This window comes from Carcharhinus amblyrhynchos, chromosome 2 (genome assembly GCF_965287045.1).
Source record: "Carcharhinus amblyrhynchos chromosome 2, sCarAmb.v2.hapA, whole genome shotgun sequence".
Taxonomy (NCBI): domain Eukaryota; kingdom Metazoa; phylum Chordata; class Chondrichthyes; order Carcharhiniformes; family Carcharhinidae; genus Carcharhinus; species Carcharhinus amblyrhynchos.
In genome coordinates, this window is record NC_137325.1 from 96,368,427 (window position 1) to 96,389,697 (window position 21,271).

Below are 21,271 nucleotides of genomic sequence, written 5' to 3' on the forward strand. Positions count from 1 at the left end.
CCATTCATTATGATCATGGCTGATTAATTAAATATCCCGATCCTATCTCCAACCCACACTGCCCCCCCCCCCCAATATTCCTTGATCCCTTTAACCCCAAGAACGATATCTAATTCCTTTTGAAATCTCAACATTTTGGCCTCAGGTACTTTCCGTAGTAGGTGAATTCCACACATCCACCACACTGGGTGAAGAAGTTCTCCTCGAGGGCCGAAGGGCCTGTACTGCGCTATAATGTCCTAAATATCAACCTGAAACTGATTAACTTTCTGATCGGGAATTAAAGTTTACAAGGCCAAAAATTGTGGAGTTGGTTGGCAGTGGAGACTGGGCAGATTTGAAATGAATCTGATGTCAATATGCCAGAGTCTAACAAGCTTAGTTAACATAGGATCCAGGGTAGAAGCCCTGGTTGAATGTGATGGGATAATGAGCACACACCAGCTGACTGATAGGTCATGACGAGCCAGGGAAAAGGCTCATTTTGACTTGGGGCAAGTGTAAAATGGCCAAGATAGGTTTAGTCACCTGTTATAACCACACGTAATTTTCACTTCATTGACCTGAATTGGAGCAAAGCAAGAGGAATACAGGTTTCAACACAGCTATTCGGTGTCAAAATCAAGAAAAATCCTTAAGCAAGAATGGATGTTTGAAAACAATCAATCAGCGCTCCAGCGTTTTCTCCGTAGGCTAATACTCACCTCTTTAAACGTTGGACAAAAGGAGGGAACATTAATTGGCAGACAAATTTCTTTTAACAACTTACATATCAACTCTAGTTATTAAACACCATTGATTATAACCTACAAAAACATCAGCATCCAATATTTAGAGCCTAATTATCCACGGTACTAAGGTAAAAGTCACACATTCTGGTTTGTTGGCATATTTAATGCAATTTGTGTGATATTCCCAGTCCTTCGAAGTTGAAGATTGATCCAATTAAGTATAAAATCAATAAGCAAGCAACCAGATATGTTTATTAAAGGAGTATGTACATCTTTACGATAAAGATACAAAAACTGCCTTTCCCCCTCCCCTGGTGGAATAAGATATACACAGTATGCAGGTACAAGCAGTGACTAGCAGTTGTTAACTTTACAGTATACTGAAGACAAAGACAACACTGTCAAAAGGTTCAGCTCAAAATCATTTAGAGAAAGGTGGATTTTACCAGATAATTATGAAAACATTACTACCTAAACTCACCAGAGGGAAATTTACATCAAGAACACTGGCTAACTTTTTAAATACAGAAACATGAGAAAAATTCTCTCTATTAGTTACAGAACTGTTCTTTTAGTTGAGATTGTATTCCATTTAGCACCATTTTCAGGTGAATCCTGCATATTGGGTGAAGAAACAATGTACTCCGAACAACTGGCTTCAAAGCCTAGAAACAACTTTAAACATTGCCTTCCTTTAGACCTCCCCCAACCCCCCAAAAAAGATCTTGAAAGGCTAGTAATATTTATGTTAATTGGATGGAGTTGTTTTCTTTCAAATGATTATGCAGTAACATATCGAGGAGGGGTTAAAAAAATCAAAGAAAACTGTGCAGGATAAATTGAAGAAACAAAACTAAGATTATTTAAAAAAAACTTTACTTTGTAAAAACAACTGTAATTAAAATATATATGGCAATATTCAGGGATCCCTGAGTTATTTAAAAAAAATTGAGATTTTGTCTTGCAAAAAAATTACACTTTTGTGCTGTAGAATTACAAATCGGCGCAAATACTGAATGTAACAACCTGGTATGAACATAACTTGTCTAGAAATTGGTTCTGTTCTTCAATTATAAAACTTTCATTCTAATCCCTTAGGAAAAGTGACTCTGCTGCATATTGCAACATACAGTGCTCTATTGTGCTAAGTGCATACTGCAATGTGTCCAGTTGCCCAGCATTCAATTAAAAAAAAAGTTTTATAAATGGATTTACAAAGATGTCATTTGATAGTAACTTTGTAACTAGTCAAAAAGCTAACAATTCGTTTACTGTTACAAAAAGTTAACCAGATTACCAATATTTTAAAAAACTGTACATTTAACTAAATTAATTTTGCAGTCCTTTGCATAATGAATACTATATAAATTTCTAATCTGTAAGGCACCAATAGAGTAATATCTATTATTGTGCATTGTGCAGCAATTTTACTGAACAGGGTAACCTTATTCTGTGAATCTTAAGCAGTTGTTTCCAATCACAAAAATACTCACACGAACAACACAAAAGAAACATTTTCAAACACAATATAATTATTCAAAAAGTGAACTAAATCAAGTATAACAGAAGCGCTCAAGAAAACCAACTTTTGACTTGTATAATTCGTATATGTTTAAAAAGAAAAGGAGGAATGTTGCAAATAAATTCCAGATAACAATAGTAGACTTTAATGTGCATTATTTGTGAATGTAGCTTGCTGTAATTTAAGGGACAGCATTTTTTTCAGAATTTAAACTGAAATGTCAAAGTGCATTGTTCACAAATACTGCACATTTCAATTTTATTGCTGATGGTACAATGGTTTACAGGATCAATCCAGAACTAAAGTGCTTCCCCCACACCCATTGTGCAAGTAAAACTGATATTCCCCAGTAATGCTCAGCCAGCTAGTCACCTTTTGTGAAGCAAGAATCAGCTCGGATACTGTGATACTGAAGGAAAGCACTTCAATTATTACCAACCCTAATGGCTCTCTGCTTGGCTTTACTCTTGAGCATTGTTCACACACTGAATCCAGAAGCATGGCACAACATTTCTTGGCATTTTGACAAACTGTTTCTATTTGAATATCTGTAGAAGAAATAGAGGCTCACAAAACAACAGTTTTGTCAGAGTTCATTATCTTTTTTAAAAGCCCCCAAAACGTAGAGTGTTTCCATCCCACAATTCAATAGATAAACTCTCCTGAAATTTCCTGTAAGGTGTTAAAGGGCTCTTCAAATTTGAAGCGTTTGGAAATGGCTTTTTGGTCAGTGTTTAGGCTTTCTTTCTCAGACTGTCTACATTGTCCCAATGTGTATGATGCCATGACAATGAGCTCCTCTGTTTCTTGGCTTTGCTTTTCCGATTCTTCTGAAACTGTTGTTTCGAGGATGTTGGCAGAAGTTTCAGTGACAAATTCGGTTTCGTTGCATTCATGTGCCAACCATGGGTGCCTGAGACATTCCTCAGCTAAAGCTCGTTCTCTGTCAGAAAGAAAAGGCAGAAAACATGCTAAACAATGGTAGAAAAGTCAAACTTCATTTCAAATCGAATCATGCTGCAGGCACTGGGTGGGTAAATCTAGGCTGGTGGTATGAGAAGATGTAACAGCACGAAACAAGATCAATAGATGAACACAAAGTTGGGCTCACATTGTGGTTGTTGCTTCAACTAGAAATGGGTGTCGTAAGGGTTGAGATTACTTGGATTTGAGGAAAGGGAACACAATCCTGAAATTTGCTAAATCACAAAAGGAGGAGGTTTGGCAAACAATGAGGAACACTTTAGAAAAAGCGAGGTTAGAGGATTGGGAAGACAGGCTCAGGTTAACAGATACACTTAAATGTGGATTTATGAAATAATATATTTTGGGAGGATAAATATGGAATGAGAGAATGTACTCAGAGGAATAGTGTGGATGTATAGAGGGATGAATCAGTTCAAATATGTAATATTCAAAGTGCAAGAGCAGCTGGATAGCATTTTATGTTTCACAAACAAGGTTATTTCAAACAATTACAAAATTAAAGTAATCAATTTGTAAAAGAGATTGGTTCAGCTGCAGGAAGACAAGTGTACAAATTTAGGGCACTTTCTTTACAGGAGAAATATTGAAGCTTTTGCGATAATACAGCATAAATTCATCAGAATGAGGTTAAGCATGGGACATCAGTAATGAGGACAGGAGCAAGAGATTTGGATTATTCCCACTGGATTAGATAAGGTCGAGCACAGATTTAATCTGAAGATTTAAGCAGGAATGCATGTTTTAAAAAAAAGCATTCACTCCTTGCAAGGCCAACATATGTTGCCATTCCCTAGTTGCCCTTGAGAAGGTGAGTCACCTTCTTAAACTACTGTAATCCATGTGGTGTAGGAACATTTACACAGATATTAGAAAGGAAATTCCAGGTTTTTAACCCAGTGACAGAGAGATAATTAGCCATTGTCCACGAGGGACCACAGGCATTTCTCTCCCCTAGGGAAAGACAAGTGGTTTTAGATATAGCTTGAGCGGCATTGGTCAACATCAAGGATGGGGTCTTGCAAGGAGACAGACTACCTACCACAGCTGTACAGAGATTGAATCCTAACGTCATTCTGCACCATACCCTAGACAGTGACAGTGAAGGAACAGAAATATGGTTCTAAGTCAGGATGGTGTATGGCTTGGAGTGGAACAGGTAGACATGCCTTTTTAAAAAAAAATTCATTTGATGTGGCTGTTGCTAGCTGGACCAACATTTATTACCCATCTCTAAATGCTTTTGAACTGAGTGGCTTTGAACAGAGGGTATTTAAGAGTCAGCCACATTGCTGTGGATCTGGAGTCACATGATCATCAGAAATCAGGTAAGGAGAGCAGATTTTCTTCTGCTAAAGAAGAACATTAGTTAACCAGACTGGTTTTTATGACAATCAACAACAATTTCATGGTCATTATTGGACTTTTTTTTTAAACAGAGCATTCCAAGTTTTAGTTTTATTTCTGAGTTGCTGCCAGAAGCTGGTGGAAGAAGGCAGTGTCTCTCTCGCTCTCTCCAAAGGCTTATTGAAAATCCCAAGACTAGGAAGCCTCAGAGAATTGATCCAACAATCAAAGGAGCAATTCACAGCAGGTATTAAAAAGCTGCATCCAGCATCACATGAGCATACTTGTTCCTGTGCCAAGTCTAAAGAAGAGTGTTTGCCTGTGGGATGGCATTTGATTTGGAACAGAAGAGATAGCTAGCTATTAGGAGTTATACTATGTCATATTTAATTCTTTTAACTGGTAAAAGTTATGCTAATTCTTTTGTTATATTTTAACAATGTTCTTAAATAAATTTTGTTTGATAGAAGCTTTCTAGTAGGTCACTGGAATCATAGCTGGAATGAAACACCTTACACTCACCCATGTCAAAATCAAATGTAAAACTTAGGGTCCAGGCTGACTTCATAAAACACCTTTCTGGACTGGGTCTTTAACAATTATTGTTATTTAGTAATAATGAAGGTAACAAACTAGTTATCCCATTCCAATGTAGAGGTACAATAAGATTGGAAAATATCTGTGGCACTCAGAATGACTGAAACCATCATTTATAAAGCCTAAGTCTCAAATGATGAAAAGCAAAAACTGACAGAAAACATGGCAAAGGAAAAAGTACTGATATGAGATGTTTGCAGCAGAGAATACCTTCCAATTTGTTAAAATATACGCCCAAGCAAAACAAGAATTTAGTCAGTGTTGCTTTATTATCCATGTCCAAAATCAAGATGTTTAAAACTTTTTTAACTTGCTGACTCAGCTTTTCAACCAACACTGTTTCACCAGGTAACAGCAATATCAATTCTCATTCTTATTACTACTTGAAGATATAAAATAAGCATCAAAATTTGCCATGGATAAGAATAGCCTCAAATTTTTTCAATGAGATAAACGAGATGAAATCTGAAACTTACTCAGGCTCCTTAACAAGAAGTGACTTAATGAAGTCTATGGCCTCTTTGGAGATGTTGTCAAAATCTTCTTCTGTGAAGCTGAGATTTATCTGAGAAATGTTGAGGAAAGTTTCTTGCTTGTCATCTCCCAGGAAAGGAGATACCCCTGTCAACATGACATAGGCCAGAACACCTATACTCCTAAACAGAGGAAAGTCCAATCTTAGAAGCAGTTCCAATCAATTCAGTTGCCACACTACTTTCAAAAAGTTCACACCAAGATTAACTTACCACATATCTGTTGCTGTGCTGATTGGCTCATAATTTAAAATTTCAGGAGCTGAAAAAAGTACAAATAAATACATGTTTAGAGGCAAATTTATTGAACTTTATAAATAACCAGGGTGCACCACGTGCACCGATGAACATCTTTCAATATTGATGAGAAACCTACAGCAATGGTAGAGAAGCGTTAGGAAGAATTTTTACTGCTCTGGCCGGCAAGGAGCAGGTTGATCAGAAAGGAGAGGCATCCTATAGTTCAGTATGTCCCCACATGTTGTGGTGCTTTAAGCAGGTACAGCCCGAGTGACAGCTGGACATTCAGTCAGGTAGGTAGCTTACTGACACCCATGGCAGCATACATGTCTGTCTCGGGAATGGAGGTTGACTGGAGGAATGGTGGACAAACAAAAGGGTGACAAACAGAGGGTGCCAATGATCCCTGATCTCCTCTTGAGAAAAGATTGATTCCTGATGGTGGGTATGGAGTGGGTAGGGTTGCCAACTGTGGTGAAATGTATTCCTGTAGATTTCATCACATGACTTGCCCATACGCTTTAGCTATTTTTTGGCCAACACATCTACCTTTGTGATACACTGCCTTCTCACATCAATTAAGAAGGCAGTCTCACAGCATAGTGGTTAGCACTGCTGCCTCACAGCAGCAGGGACCCAGGTTCGATTTCAGCCATGGGTCACTGTCTGTGTGGACTCTGCACATTCTCCCTGTGTCTGCCTGGGTTTCCTCCAGGTGCTCTGGTTTCTCCTCAGTCCAAAAATGTGCAGCTTAGGTGGATTGGCCATGCAAAATTGCCTCTTGATGTCCCAAGATGTGCAGATTAGGTGGATTAGCTATGAACAATGTTCAGCGTTATGGAATTAGGGCTGGTGTTGGGCCTAGGTTTGGATTTGTTGCCTTCCCCTGAAGAGGATTGGTTACCTGCCCAACATCCAGCCTCAGCTAATACTGGAAATGGGAAGTTTGAAGGTGGGTTTAGGTTGGGAAACAGATTCCTGAGACAAGTTTGAATTACATTGACAAGATTTCCTCAAAATGAAACCAGATTATGTATACCCCATATATGGAAGACGTGTCTCAGGGCATCAGTGTTGATAATAGACCAGCTGGTGGTGTGGTTGCAGCAAATACTGGTATGAAGAAAAATTTAGGAGAGTAGCAAGGAACACAGAAATCATCAATTAGTGCCGGTTAGGAAACCGCAACATTCATAATTCTGGTATATTAAAAGTAGAATCAATCCAGTTTAACTATATTGGTCCTTTATTCCAGTGACAATTAAGTATATAAATAATGAGTTAAACATATGGAAGATTACTCAAAGTAGTACTGCTAACTCAAAAGCAAACAATGTTTGTGTTAATAATGGGTTTCTTAAATCTCAATTACATTGCTAACCATGGAAGGCCAAGTCAACTTCAACGTGCAGGCAATTTGGTAGCTGTCATTAAATTTAAACAGGATGATTTTGAGGATTTGAATCTTGGCTTTGACTAACATTCAAACTTTCTAACTCGCTGAGAGCCGAGCTGCATATCCGATTTACTTCTAGCCTGGAAAGCATCGTTCCGATACTGGTCATCCAGCAGCACTGACAGACTTCAGGAAGACATAGATGGGGGAAATAGGCAGACAAGTGGCAGCAGAAATTTAATGCAGAGAACTGTGAAGTGATTCATTTTTAGAAGCAGAAAAAGGAGAGGCAATGCAAAGTCAATGGTACAATTTTGAGGAAGTGCAGAGACATCCTGTATGCACACAAATCACCTGTATGTACAAATCTTTTAAGGCTTTAAAAAAAAACACATGGGAACCTTGGTTTTATTAACAAAAGAGGAGCACACAATACTGAAGAAGTTATGCTAAACTATTTTAAAAAGCACTGCTGAGGTCTCCACTGAACGATTATAGCTAATTGCAGGCCCCAGACTTTTTTTAGGAAGGATGCCAACTCTTGAGCGGGTGCAGTTGAGAGTTACAAGAATGGTTCTAAAGATAGGTGATGCAGATTATCTGAAGAAGCTGGGGTTTCACTTCGAGCAGAGAAAACAGGAGATTTGACAGCATTGCTCAATATCATGATAAGAGTAAAAGAAAACGTGAAACTGTTTTTCCAGTAACTATGGACAGTGAGTGGGGAACACAGATATAAGATGAATGGTTAAAGAACCAGAGAATTTATTTATTTACTTTTTGCACACAATAACTTACTGTGATCTAAAATGTGCTGCCTGAAAATGTAGTGGAGGCAGATTTAATAGTAACTTGTATTTACTATTCATGTGAAAATTTATAGGGCTATAGAGCAAAAGCAGGGAGTGGGATTAATTGGATAGTTCTACCAAAGAACTAGCACAGACACAATGGGCTGAGAGGCCTTCTATGCTCTACCATTACCTGTCATAGAAACCCATGAAAGAACCATTGAATAATCCTACAATGAACTATATACTGAACAAAAATGAGCTATTCAGACCTTGTGAACTACAGCTCCTTAAAGTCATAGAACATTTCAAAAAACATCAACACTGACATGGAAAGAGATATCCTAACATAAAAGCAAAATACTGCGGATGTTGGAGATGCAAAAACAAAATAAAGCAAAAAAAATGCTGGCAAACTCAGTGGGTCTGACTGCATTTGCGGAGAGAGAGAGATTGCGTTGATCTTTCAACCCTTACATGACTCATTTGGAGAGGCACATCTTGTTGGATTTTGTTAAAAAAGTTAAATTGTGAATTCACCCATTTAAAAAGAACACCGTAGGAAATGGCAATGGAACCCAGTGGTGCCCACTGTGAGATTTCACAAGTCCCTCTCCAAATTCTGCTGCCGTAAAACAAGTTCGGTTCCGAGTGATATTTAAGGTTACTTACCTACGTATTCGGGTGTTCCCATAATTTCTCTTAGCTCTTCATTATTATTGATTCTTCTTGAAAGGCCAAAGTCAACTATCTTAATATCCCCCAGCGGCGATTCACTCGTCAGAAGAATATTTTGTGGCTGGGGTGGAAACAAAATACAGAATCTTTAGGCAGTGGTCATGAGACTTATCTGAACTAACAGAAACACAATAATAAATGGTAACTGCAACATTTAAAGGTCGTTTAGAATAATTTTCTATAGCATAAGCTGTTGTATGTTACGTCAAGTAAAACTAACAGATGCTCAACTACATGCAGCTATTATTGAATAACTTTTAATTTTACATCCACAACAGAGAGGGCAGTGTAACAAAATGCTCGGCTATCGTAATATTGTACACAACTTCCCCACTTACATGACCAATATTTCCAGACTAGTTTACATTTACATAGAACAGTATAGCACAGTACAGGCCCTTCGGCCCTCGATGTTGTGCCAAGCTATGACTGAACCCAAGATCAAGCTATCCCACTCCCTAAAAAAGGTTTTTCCTTAATAAATATCATTTAAGAAAAGAACAGTTTCCTCCTTTTTCCTTCTTACATTACTTTCTCTGTTTGCTTTCTCTCTCAATGTGGCTTTCTCCTTCCATTTCCATGAGTTTGACTCTGGCTCTCTCAACATCACTAACAAAGTTAAATCTGAACTTTGACTACCAACTCCACTTAATGGTTGGAACAGTGGCACTGATTGATTTCCTGTAATCAAAGTTTCCGGTTCATGTTGCTCCACTGGTGGATTTTGTGATGCCAGAAAACTCCCAGTTTCTTTGTGACTTTCAGTTGGGACTTCAGGAGGAATTTGGACTTAAGAAAGTTTATCAGATTTCCGTGTTCAAGCCAATGACCTGCATGAAATTGACAAGAAACTGTCTCCAATCTTCAATCGATATGTGAATACACTCAGCCTCTTTACAACAACTCCAAATACATACTTTTCGTTATCACCTCAGTGGTCTTTCACCATGACCTGCTGGGCAGCACTGAACTCTCAAAGTTTCATGCGTCATGACTCATTTTCACTTGCATTACCTATTGATGTCAGGCTTAAGCAAACTAAGTATGGGCAGAAAGCTTTTTTTTAAGTTAGAATCATAGAAGGATAGAATCCCTACAGTGCAGGAGGTCATTTAGCCCAACGAGTCTGCACCAACAACAATCCTCATCCAAGCCCTATCCCACAACCCCATACATTTACCCCACTAATCCCTCTAACCTATACAGCTTGGGACACTAAGCAGCAAATTAACATGACCAATCAACCTAACCCTTGAGTGTGGGAGGAAACCGGAATACCTGAAGGAAACCCACATTGACACAGGAAGAATATGCAAGCTCCATACAGTGACCAAGTGAGGAATTGAGGCAGTAGTGGTAACCACTGTGTCTCCATGCTGCCCCTGTTTAGTTAGGGCATCATAGATGATAGCAGCAGGAGGAGGCCATTTAGCCCTTTGAGCCTGCTCTGCCATTCACCACAACCATGGCTGATCATCCAACTCAATAGCCTAATCCAGCTTTCTCCCCATAACCTTTGATCCCATTTTCTCTGAGTGCTTTATCCAGTCACCTCTTGAATGCATTCAATGTTTTGGTATCAACTACTGCCTGTGTAATGAATTCCACAGGCTCACCACTCTTTGCTGAAGAGATGTCTCCTCACCTCCATCCTAAGTGATCTATCCTGAATCCTCAGACTGTGACCCCCCCCACCATCGAGAACATCCTCCCTGCATCTACCCTGTCTAGTCCTGTTAGAGTTTTATAAGTCTCTATGAGATCCCCTTCATTCATCTGAACTCCAGCGAAAACAATCCTAACCTGGTCAACCTCTCCTCATACATCAGTCCCACCATCCCCAGAATCAGCCTGGTAAACCTTCAGCACACTCACTCAAGAGCAAGAACATCCCTCCTCGGAGAAGGAGATCAAAGCCGCACACAATACTCTAGGATCACGATCAACATGGGCTTGAAGGGCTGAAGGGTCTGTTCCTGTGTTGTACTTTTCATTGTTCTTTGAGTCATATACTACAAGTGTGTTTAAACACCAACTCATAAGCTGAGCAACCTGTTGTTGACTGTGGGATTTATTTTACAAGAGAACAGAAAATTTGAAGTTGCTGTGCAGCTTGTTACCTAGCAAATATCTCTGCAAAGTCCATTCCACATTGTATATTTCCTTCTGCAACACCATTCAATGCTGGGTAATATGGTGGTATCAGTGTGTTTGTCTCCATTTTTGTGCAGAAATATTTCAAACTCTTTTGACAAACTGAACTATTGTCTGACATCCAACACCTCTAACAACCCATAAATGCAAATCAACTTCTAATAACCTCAATAATTTTGGCACTCATGACACTGAGCACAGACTCAACATTTATTCATTTGCTATGGCTAGGGACCAAAACAAGGTACACCACTTCAAAGACATTTCCAAAGTTTACTCATGTTTAGACACGCAATGAAATGAACCTTGGTTGAATTATTTATTCTCTTGAGGCACATTACATAACTTTTCATCAATTCTTTTCAATATCCAGTTCTGGGCACCATACTTGAGAAAAGATGTGAAGGCATTGGAGAGAATACAGAGGAGATTCTCGAGAATGATTCTTGGGATAAACAACTGCAGCTGTGACGATTGGAGAGATTGGAACTATTTTCCTTGCAGAAAAAGCAGCTGGGAGGAGACTTGATAGTATTATTCAAGATCCTGAGAGGTAAATATTGAGAAACTGTTCCCATTTAAAAGAGCATCAAGAACTAAAGCACACAGATTCAAGAGTAAAAGTGAGGCGAGGAAAGAATTTCACCCAGAGTGGCTGGAGTCTGGAACAACCTTCCATCCTTGATTTGATCAAGGTAATCAAAAGGGAATTGGATTGCTATCTGAAAATAAAGAATGCACAAGGTTACGTGCAAATTACTTCAAAGAGGAAGTGAAACCACAGACTGTCAACCAGACTTAGACATTGTCAACATTGTGGTCAGGATCAACCATGAAGGGAAATAAAAACAAACACAGGTGGCTGGAGAATGATAGAAATCCATTGAGCTGGGAACTTAATCTTTTACAAGGCACTGTACATTGAATTTATTATGGATCATTTCCTCCCACAGTCTGAAAGACATGCTGGTTAGGTGCACTGACCCGAACAGGCGCCAGAGTGTGGCTTCCAGGAGAATTTCACAGTAACTTCATTACAATGTTAATGCAAGCCTTACTTGTACAGTGAAACCCCAATATTGCGCACCCCGATTTAGCGTGAATTCGGATATAACGCAGTGAATCATTGGACCCGCACTTTATCAAAAATGTTTGCGAATCTGAAGTTCTAAATTCTAAGGCAAAAAGCTTAAAGGTTGGCAGGTCAGGAAATTCTTCAGCTGTATAAAAGACCTGATAAAATAAACAGCTACTTGATGAAAAGTCAATAAGACCAGATGTAAATTATGTGCCTTTTTATACTGCAAATTTCTGGTTTGCCATGCATGTTCTTCCAGGTGCTGTTAACTCCCATAAGATGCTATATCTTGTGTTGAGAATTTCATCCACGCTGCCCAATATTTAGCTATTTGGTTGCAAGATCCTAATTGGTCTAACATAATGTGACCCATTAATCAGAACTGGATAGTGTCCAGTGCATGTCCATTGATGTGGATGTCTCTAAATTGTCAGGTGAACTCAGCGTTAGTGACAGAATTTGAACAATGAAGCTGCTTTGCAATGATTGTACAGACTAACAAAAACCAAAATTTCACACCAATTTAATTCTGATCCTTTGAATGCTCATCATCTTGAATCCTGATTTAGCACAACCCCGTGAAAACATTTTATGGACCCCAACCATTGCGTTATAACAGGGCCACACTGTACTAATAACTAAACTTTACTTTAGATCGAAGGCTTTAAGTGCAATGGAAAGAGTTTCAATGATTTCAGCTTGCTGGGAAGCCTCAGAAACTTCAAATTACAGCTGTGTGCGTACATTGGAGCTCTGTGCACAGCTGGGCAAATTGGATCCGCCCACCTTCCCCCACTTGAAGGCTTCAAAAAGGGGTTTGCTCACACCTGAGGCATCTGGCAGGGAGAAAAGAACATTTCTGCTGCAGAATGAGCGCTGCAATGCTTTAAAATCCTGCTGGGGGACATGGAAATTAAATCAACCACTTCAGAATTTTCACAGCTGAGCAGGAAAGCAGATACTGATCACAGATCTGCCAGGGCTAGAAGTGCAGTTAGCTACGACACCCCATCTGGCAGAGTGCCAAGATCAACCCAAGTCCATCCCTTGAGGGATCTGTCCTCTGCAGCCTGGCGGAAGCAGTGGGACAAATGGCTGCTTGAACTACCTCCTCATTCCCCCTCAGGGCTCAAGGCACTTGGCAGTGCTAAGGTGCGTGACCTGAAGGACGGTTGGGAAGGGGAGTCTGAGTGGGGGTCTGGAGAAGGAGGTGTTGTGCCGACCCCAACCCCCCCACTTCTGGTGAGGGGTTGGTGGTGCTTTCCTGATCAGTGGGGTGGGAGGGGTCACCATTTCATTTTTTTGGGGGGGGAGGGGAGACCAGTAAACAATCAAGGAGATTGGACGCCATTTTAAAAATGGTGATTCAGTCTCAGCAGTGGGACTGGCTGGCGGATTGTCCATGAAGCATTATTTAGCACCTAACTAGCAGAGAATCCCATCTGACAGACGCTGCTACCGTCAGTCCCAATTTAGAATAATCATGACCTGAGTCTGTAAACCTGGTTACTATGGCCTGCGTCTCACTGAAGTCAGCTGCTGACTCAGCAGAAGAACCTCCTTGCAATTTGCAACCACCTCTTCGTGCCATTCCCAAGGCTGCGACCTCATCGCAGACCTCCTTCCATGTCAGCTTATTGCTTCTGCTCAAAAGCTTGGCTTGGATTTTGTTGCTCTTTAGCCCTCCTATGAACATGTCTCTAAGGTCACGCCACAGTTATGAGAGAATTTCTTTCATTCCAGAATGTAATTTTCACCAGCCTCACTTGGCAGCTGCTTCCATTCACAGAACGCAACTCTCAGTGAAATCTCATTCTTAGTCATGCAATAGTTAGCTTTCATGCAAGTGTTGTTACCTTATTTATTGTGCATCTTGACAGAAGGATTTGGAAACATTAACATTGGCTCCTCGCCAACAAAGCTGAATTAAAATATCTCCATCTTTATTTTTCCCCAAACTGTATTCTGCTCAGCCTCTTTAAACTGTAAAGTTTTGGATATTAACAGGTAAGTCTAATGAAACTAGTTATGGATTGGTTTGACTGACACCACCTGGACTGAAGGGAATGACTGTCTCATAACTATGCATGTTCATTGTGATCTAACAATGCACTGCAACTATGGCATCACCCTAAATTTTACTACGGCTTAGAAATTCTGTCAGCCCTGATACTAGATACTGGCAGATATTCTTTTGGAAAGGCAAATGTTATAAATAGTTCCTTATGTCTAAAAACAAACTTTGTTTGAGAACATGACAAAGAAAGTACTGTACTAATTTCCACTGTGTCATCTCAAATAAATTACATTGCAGACTCAATGTATCCACACAAAACATTATTTTTTTCCATTTTTAAACTTAGCTTCAAGTAACACAAAAGTCACAATGACTGACAACGAATGCCAATAGCAACCAAACTAATTTCTCTCTGAATGTGATATTTACTTTATTCATGTATTTTAGTGCCATCAAATGAGATAAGACTTATCAGAACATAAATGTATTTTGAAAAGAAGACTTATAAATTTGATTTTGTTGTGTTCCACATGCTTAGAAGTACACAAAAACTCATTTGTACAGAAAAGATACAAATGATCAGAGATCCTGTTGGAAGGTTGAAGTTAAATTGATATTTAAGGGAACAAAGGTCTAACTTTTCAAATATGCACGGGTGTGGCTCAGTGCTAATATATATTCAGAAAATTATACCTGAATCTCATCTAATCCTCAGTGTATCTTGGGGGTGAAGGGAAAGATTGAAAAGATGGCACAGCAACGCACAACAACAATGGCATCTACCAATAAGACGGAATCTAACCATCATCCTTTGACATTCAATGTTATTGCCATCACTAAATTCCCCACTATCAATATCCTGGGAGTTACCATTGACCAGAAACTGAACTGGACCAGCCATATAAACATTATGGCTAAGTCAAAGGCTAGGAATCCTGTAGTGAGTAACTCATCTCCTGACTTCGCAAAGTCTGTCCATCATGTACAAGGCGCAAATCAGGAGTGTAATGGAATACTCTCCACTTGCCTAGATGAGTGCAGCACCAACAGCACTCAAGAAGCTCAACATCATCGAGTACAAAGCAGTCCACTTGATTGTACCCTTTCCACAAACATTCAATCTCTCCAACACCTGTAAACAGTGGCAGTGTGTGCACCACACAAAGGTTCCTTAGGCAGCACTTTCCAAATCCATGAACACTACTATCTGGAAGGACAAGTGCAGCAAATACCTGGGAACACCACCACCTGAAGGTTCCTCTCTAAGAGGCCCAACATCCTGACTTGCAAATTTATTGCCATTTCTTCATGTTGTTGGGTCAAAATCCTGGAACTCCCTCCAGTAAAACACTATGGGTGTACCTTCACCTCAGGGGCAGCAGTTCAAGAAGGCATCTCACCAGCACCTTCTGAAAGGCAGCTAGGCATGAGCAATAAATACTGATTTAGCCAGTGATAGCTACATCCCTTAAACAATGTTTTTTAAGGGAAGGAATGGGGATAATATACAGCCTGAAATTGATAACATTTTCATCTTCCCTCTAATGTACCACGACAAAGTATTCCTTTGACAGCTGAACTTCGACAAGGCAAAGTTAGTTAATTTAAGTCAACAGGCATAGTTTAGTACCTGAATCACTGCTTGCAGCTTTTTATGGGATAGCTCAGAAATGTGCAGAAGTGGCCTAGAGCAAATCTCATTGAGCAGGAAAAGATCACAAGAACTAGGAGCAGGAGTAGGCCATCTGGCTCCTTGAGCCTGCTCCGCCATTCAATAAGATCATAGCTGATCTTTTCATAGACTCATCTCCACTTACCTGCTCATTCACCATAACCCTTAATTCCTTTATCATTCAAAAATTTACCTTTGCCTTAAAAACATTCAACTACTTCACCGGGCAGGGAATTCCATAGATTCATAACCCTTTTGGTGAAGAAGATCCTCCTCAACACAGTCCTAAACCTGCTCCCCCTTATTTTGAGGCTATGCCCCCTAGTTCTAGTTTCACCTGCAAGTGGAAACAACTTCCCTGCTTCTATCCTATTTATTCTTGACATAATCTTATGGTTCTATAAGATCTCCCCTCATTCTTCTGAGTTCCAACGAGTATAGCCCTAATCTACTCAGTCTCTTCTCATAAGCCAACCCTCTCAACTCTGGAATTAACTTTGTGTTTCTCCTCTGCACCCCCTCCAGTGCCAGTATATCCTTTCTCAAGTAAGGAGACCAAAACTGTACACAGTACTCCAGGTGTGGCCTCGCCAGCACCTTACACAGCTGCAACATAACCTCGCTGTTTTTAAACTCCATCCCTTTAGCAATGAAGGATAAAATTCTGTTTGCCTTTTTAATTACTTGCTGCACCTGCAAAACAAGTTTTTGTAATTCATGCACAAGGATACCCAGGTCTCTTTGCACATTGGCATGCTGAAATTTCCTACCATTTAAATAATAGTCCATTTTGCTATTATTCCTCCAAAATGGATGACCTCACATTTACCAACATTGTATTCTATCACCAGACTTGCCTACTCAGACTATCTATATCTGTTTGCAGACTTTCAGCATTCTCTGCACACTTTGCTCTGCCACTCATCTTAGTGTCATCTGCAAATTTTGACACCCTCTACTCAGTGTCCAACATGATGGTTTCTCCAAAATATATATTATTATAAAGAATGGCACAGTGGTTAGCACTGCTGCCTTACAATACTAGGGACCCAGGTTCGATCCCTAGACAAGGGTAACTGCCTGTGTGGAGTTTGCATGTTCTCCCCTTGTCTGCATGGGTTTCCTCTGGGCGCTCTGATTTCCTCCCACAGTCTGAAAGACATGCTGCTTAGATGCACTGGCCACACTACATTCCCCTTCAGTGTACCCAAACCGTCCAAAAATGTGCAGGTCAGGTGGACTGGCCATGCTAAATTGTCCGTTAGTGTCAGGGGAATTAGCAGGGCAAATATGTGGGGTTATGGGGATAGGGCCTGGGTGGAATTGTTGTCGTTGTGGGTTCAAAGGCCAAATGCCCTCTGCACTGTGAGGATTCTATGGTTATGGTGTATACAATGCACACAAGGGTCAACACACCAGATAGTCAACAATATACGCAACCCAATATATACTTTATGGATAGCGAAGCTTGTACTAACAGTTTTGTATGCACACATTATACAAGTTCTCAGCAAGGTTGAAGAGGGATTGAACAGACTGGGCCTGTACTCGTTAGAGTTTAGAAGGCTGAGGGGGGACGTTATAGAGACATATAAGATAATGAAGGGGCTCGATAGGGTAGAGGTAGAGAGATTCTTCCCGCTTAGAAAGGAAAACAGAACTAGAGGGCACAGCCTCAAAATAAGGGGGTGGGGGGAGCAGTTTAGAACTGAGTTGAGGAGGAACTTCTTCACTCAAAGGGTGGTGAGTCTCTGGAATTCTCTGCCCATTGAAGTGGTGGAGGCTACCTCACTGAATATATTTAAGTCACGGGTGGATAGGTTTCTAATAGACAAGGGAATTAAGGGTTATGGGGAGAAAGCAGGAAAGTGGAACTGATCCACTTCCGATCAGCCATGATCTTGTTGAATGGCAGGGCAGGCTCGAAGGGCTAGATGGCCTACTCCTGCTCCTATTTCTTATGTTATGTTCTTATGTTAAGGTTCATTCCACGGAACAATTGCTACTTGGGTCTTACTTTGCCAGTCTTTTCTCAGAATGGAGTTGCTAGATCAACAGTATGGTTCAGTTGTGATGTGACATCAAGTCTTGTTAAAGCAGTATAACAGACAGTGAAAGAATGAGGATGGGGTTTGTTATGGCCTAAACATAGAAACACACCTCAAAATAACCTTGAACTCACTAACTGAAAAATCAAAACCAAGGCTTGAAACAGGCCCTTATTTATGGATGAAAGCTTGCTCTATCATTCTCTCAGCAGCAGGTCAAACAAATCTGGATACTCTTGGCACAGTGAGTCAATAACAAGGTACCAGTAGGGCTGAGATCATTAGTTACAACTGCAGGGTAAACAGCTGACTTTGTGATTTAATACAAGGTCAGGCCATTTCAATAAATTCCATGTGCCCGCAGTGTTTAACTTTGGAATCACAGAGAGTACATCATGATAGGTGCAAAGATAATGAAATACAACCCAGTAGCCCTTAGGAACTCTTAGGAAAACAATTAAAAGATGCAGAATTTTTTTTTCAAAAAAATGTTACTTCACGTTCTCTTTTTCTTAACAGTAGCCTGCTTTATCAAATCCTGCGCCTGGGGAAACAAAACAGTATCACGGGGGAGAAAGGTGAACCAGCATTAACACACAAGCATCTAATGGCAAGAGGTGGAGCAGCACTAACTCTACCTGCTGTCCAACTGGCAGTTACAAGTGGAGAATGCGAGAAAGTCATTTCAGGATATCATCCCAATAAGACAACTAGCCAGTATAGCTGGCAAGCGTACAAAAGGCTGAACAAAGTGCACAACGGCTACAGGACCAGGAATAGATATGGGAGAAGCCAATATATTAAAAAATAGAACCTGACATAGTGAGACATTAATATTACCATGTGGTAAGGCTGGAGATGTATGATTAACTGCCACAAAATGTTATCTTTAACCCACAATATAATCTTGCTATAATTGAACAGCCCTTTCTTTTTATTTCATGCACACTATTCTTCAGCAGGACATGCATTCCAGCTGCAACTTACAACTGCAAATCTTCCAAGGGCTTCACTGTAACACACCCAAGGTAGCTTTCAGATCATGTAGAATACAGCTGCCATGATTAACCTCTTTTCCCCCGGGAAATGAAGCAGTTGTGGTAACATTTGACAGATGTGTCATTCCACACTGTGGAAAAAGGATGTGCAAGTGAAGGTCAGTGCAGACCAATGAATAAGGCACCTATTTGCTCTGTGAGTAGCATATTCAGTGCAGTGCTAAATGGGCATGAGTCATAAGCATCACAACTGACCATAGAATCCCTACAGAGCAAAAGGGGTCATTCAGCCCCTTGAGTCTGCATTGACTTTCTGACAGCATCTAATCCAGGCTCTCTACTCTGCCCTATGTCCACAACCCACACTTTTCTAATGCTAATCCATCTAACCTACACATCTTGGGACATGAAGGGGCAATTTAGCATGGCCAATCAACTTACCCATGCATCTTTTGAATGTGGGAAGAAACTGGAGCACCCAGAGGAAACCCATGCAGACGCTGCAAGAACATGCAAACTCTAGACAGTCACTCAAGGCCAGAATTGAACCTGGATCCCTGGAGCTGTGTTACTGTGCCACCTGGCTGGAAGTACCAGCCGTGTTACAATTTGCTTATAGGCCTGTTTACTACAAAGTTCTGCAACTGGCACCCTGCAAATCAATGGAATTTGAGATAGTTGTCCAAGTCTTTGGTATGTGTGTATTGAGATCTGGGATCTTCTGATGCCAGGCATGCTTCATTCGTCTTGTACCATCTAAATCACTAAATGCTGGGACAGAATGTTGTTTTTGACTCTCTGGGCACAATTTATTTTTATTCAAAAACAGAAAATGCTGGGAAATCTCAGCAGGTCTGACAACATCTGTGGGGAGAGAATAAAGCCAACGTTTCAAGTCCAGATGAGCCTTTGTCAGAGCAGAGAGATTCCTGCATCCACAGTATTAGCTTTTCATTTATTTTTATTCATCCCTGAGATAAGGCCAGCATAGATTAACCATCCCTAATTATCTTTGAGAAGGTGGCAGGGATCAACCTTCTTGAGTATAATTGATGGCCTGCTAGGCCATTTCAAAGGGCAGATAAAAGTCAACCACATTGCTACGGGTCAGAAGTCACATATAAATCAGACCAGTTAAGGATAGCAGATTTCGCCACTGAATGATAGTAGTGAATCTCATGCACTCCTGCAATAATCCAGCAGTTTCATGTTCACCATTACTGACAATGGATGTTTGAATTGAATTTAAATTCCATTGGACCAATGGTGAGGTTTGAACTTGCCTCTCCAGATCACTCGTCTAGGCGTCTAAAATACTGTATGGGTGGCATGGTAGTGCGGTGGTTAGCATTGCTGCTTCACAGTTCCAGGGACCTGGGTTCAATTCTCGGCTTGGGTCACTGTGGAGTTTGCACATTCTCCTCGTGTCTGCGTGGGTTTCCTCCGGGTGCTCCGGTTTCCTTCCGCAGTCCAAAGATCTGCGGGTTAGGTTGATTGGCCATGCTAAAATTGCCCCTTAGTGTCCTGAGATGCATAGGTTAGAGGGATTAGTGGGTAAAATATGTAGGGATTTGGGTGTAGGGCCTGGGTATGGGTATGATTGTGGTTGATGTGGACTTGATGGGCCGAATGGCCCCTTTCTGTACTGTAGGGTTTCTATGACTACAACTGTACCAGCACCTCTATACTACTATACCCCCAATCTGACCACATTGACCAGCCTGTTCTTTAAAGAATATGCCTGAATTTTCATTCCATTGAAAATAAATCAAACCAAAATCAGACCAACTATTCAGAGCTTGGGCAAAAGGGGTACATAAAGAGGAGAAATAAAACAACAGAGAAGGAAATAGATGGAAGGAAAATTAATCACAGAAATTCCCATTTGAAAACTCTTACTACAATTGTCCTGACCTCTGCATTCCAAACAGGTCCACAGCTCTGAACACTATGAACTGTTAAGGCTCCTGCGCCTATCTTGCATGCGTATATACATTTGTCAGAGCACCTGCATGTTATTCAAATGTCAATCTGCGGATCTGCTCTGATCATTGTGTCAACCAAGGTCAAGTTGATAGATAATGTACACAAGGAATTAATAGAGATATCAATGTGCCACAAGATGATAGCCTGGATTTTGTAGTGGTAATGACAGTGAAACTGTCAGCATTATGCCACTGAAACTGAACACAACTTGGAAGTTTCCAAACATGAGTAAATGCAGAAGTTGCTGTCAGTGATTCTATTTCTCCAGAGCGTGCACTAAAGATCTCCTCAGGCCACAATCTGTGGAAAATCTATAACTGGCAAGAACTTCCCCTCTTTATGCTGTTAAGTCTTGCTGCAAAAACCTTTGAAAAATTGCACTTTGTTGAGAGAGGTGGGGATAATGAGTTTTTAAATGCAAGCAAACTACTGCGAAACA

The 21,271-nt window shown here is 40.4% G+C and overlaps 1 protein-coding gene across 1 annotated transcript in view; it reads right to left on the minus strand.

The window, feature by feature from the left end:
• Positions 1-961: 961 nt before the first annotated feature.
• The window catches only part of stk17a (serine/threonine kinase 17a), an 89,046-nt gene continuing 68,736 nt past the window's right edge, over positions 962-21,271 (minus strand). Inside the window, exons 4-7 of the mRNA XM_080209549.1 lie at positions 8,814-8,940; positions 5,928-5,976; positions 5,658-5,837; positions 962-3,196 (exon numbers count right to left, since the gene is read on the minus strand). Of these exons, the coding sequence (XP_080065675.1) occupies positions 2,899-3,196; positions 5,658-5,837; positions 5,928-5,976; positions 8,814-8,940 (654 nt within the window). The 3' untranslated portion in view covers positions 962-2,898. The remainder of the gene's footprint in view (positions 3,197-5,657; positions 5,838-5,927; positions 5,977-8,813; positions 8,941-21,271) is intronic.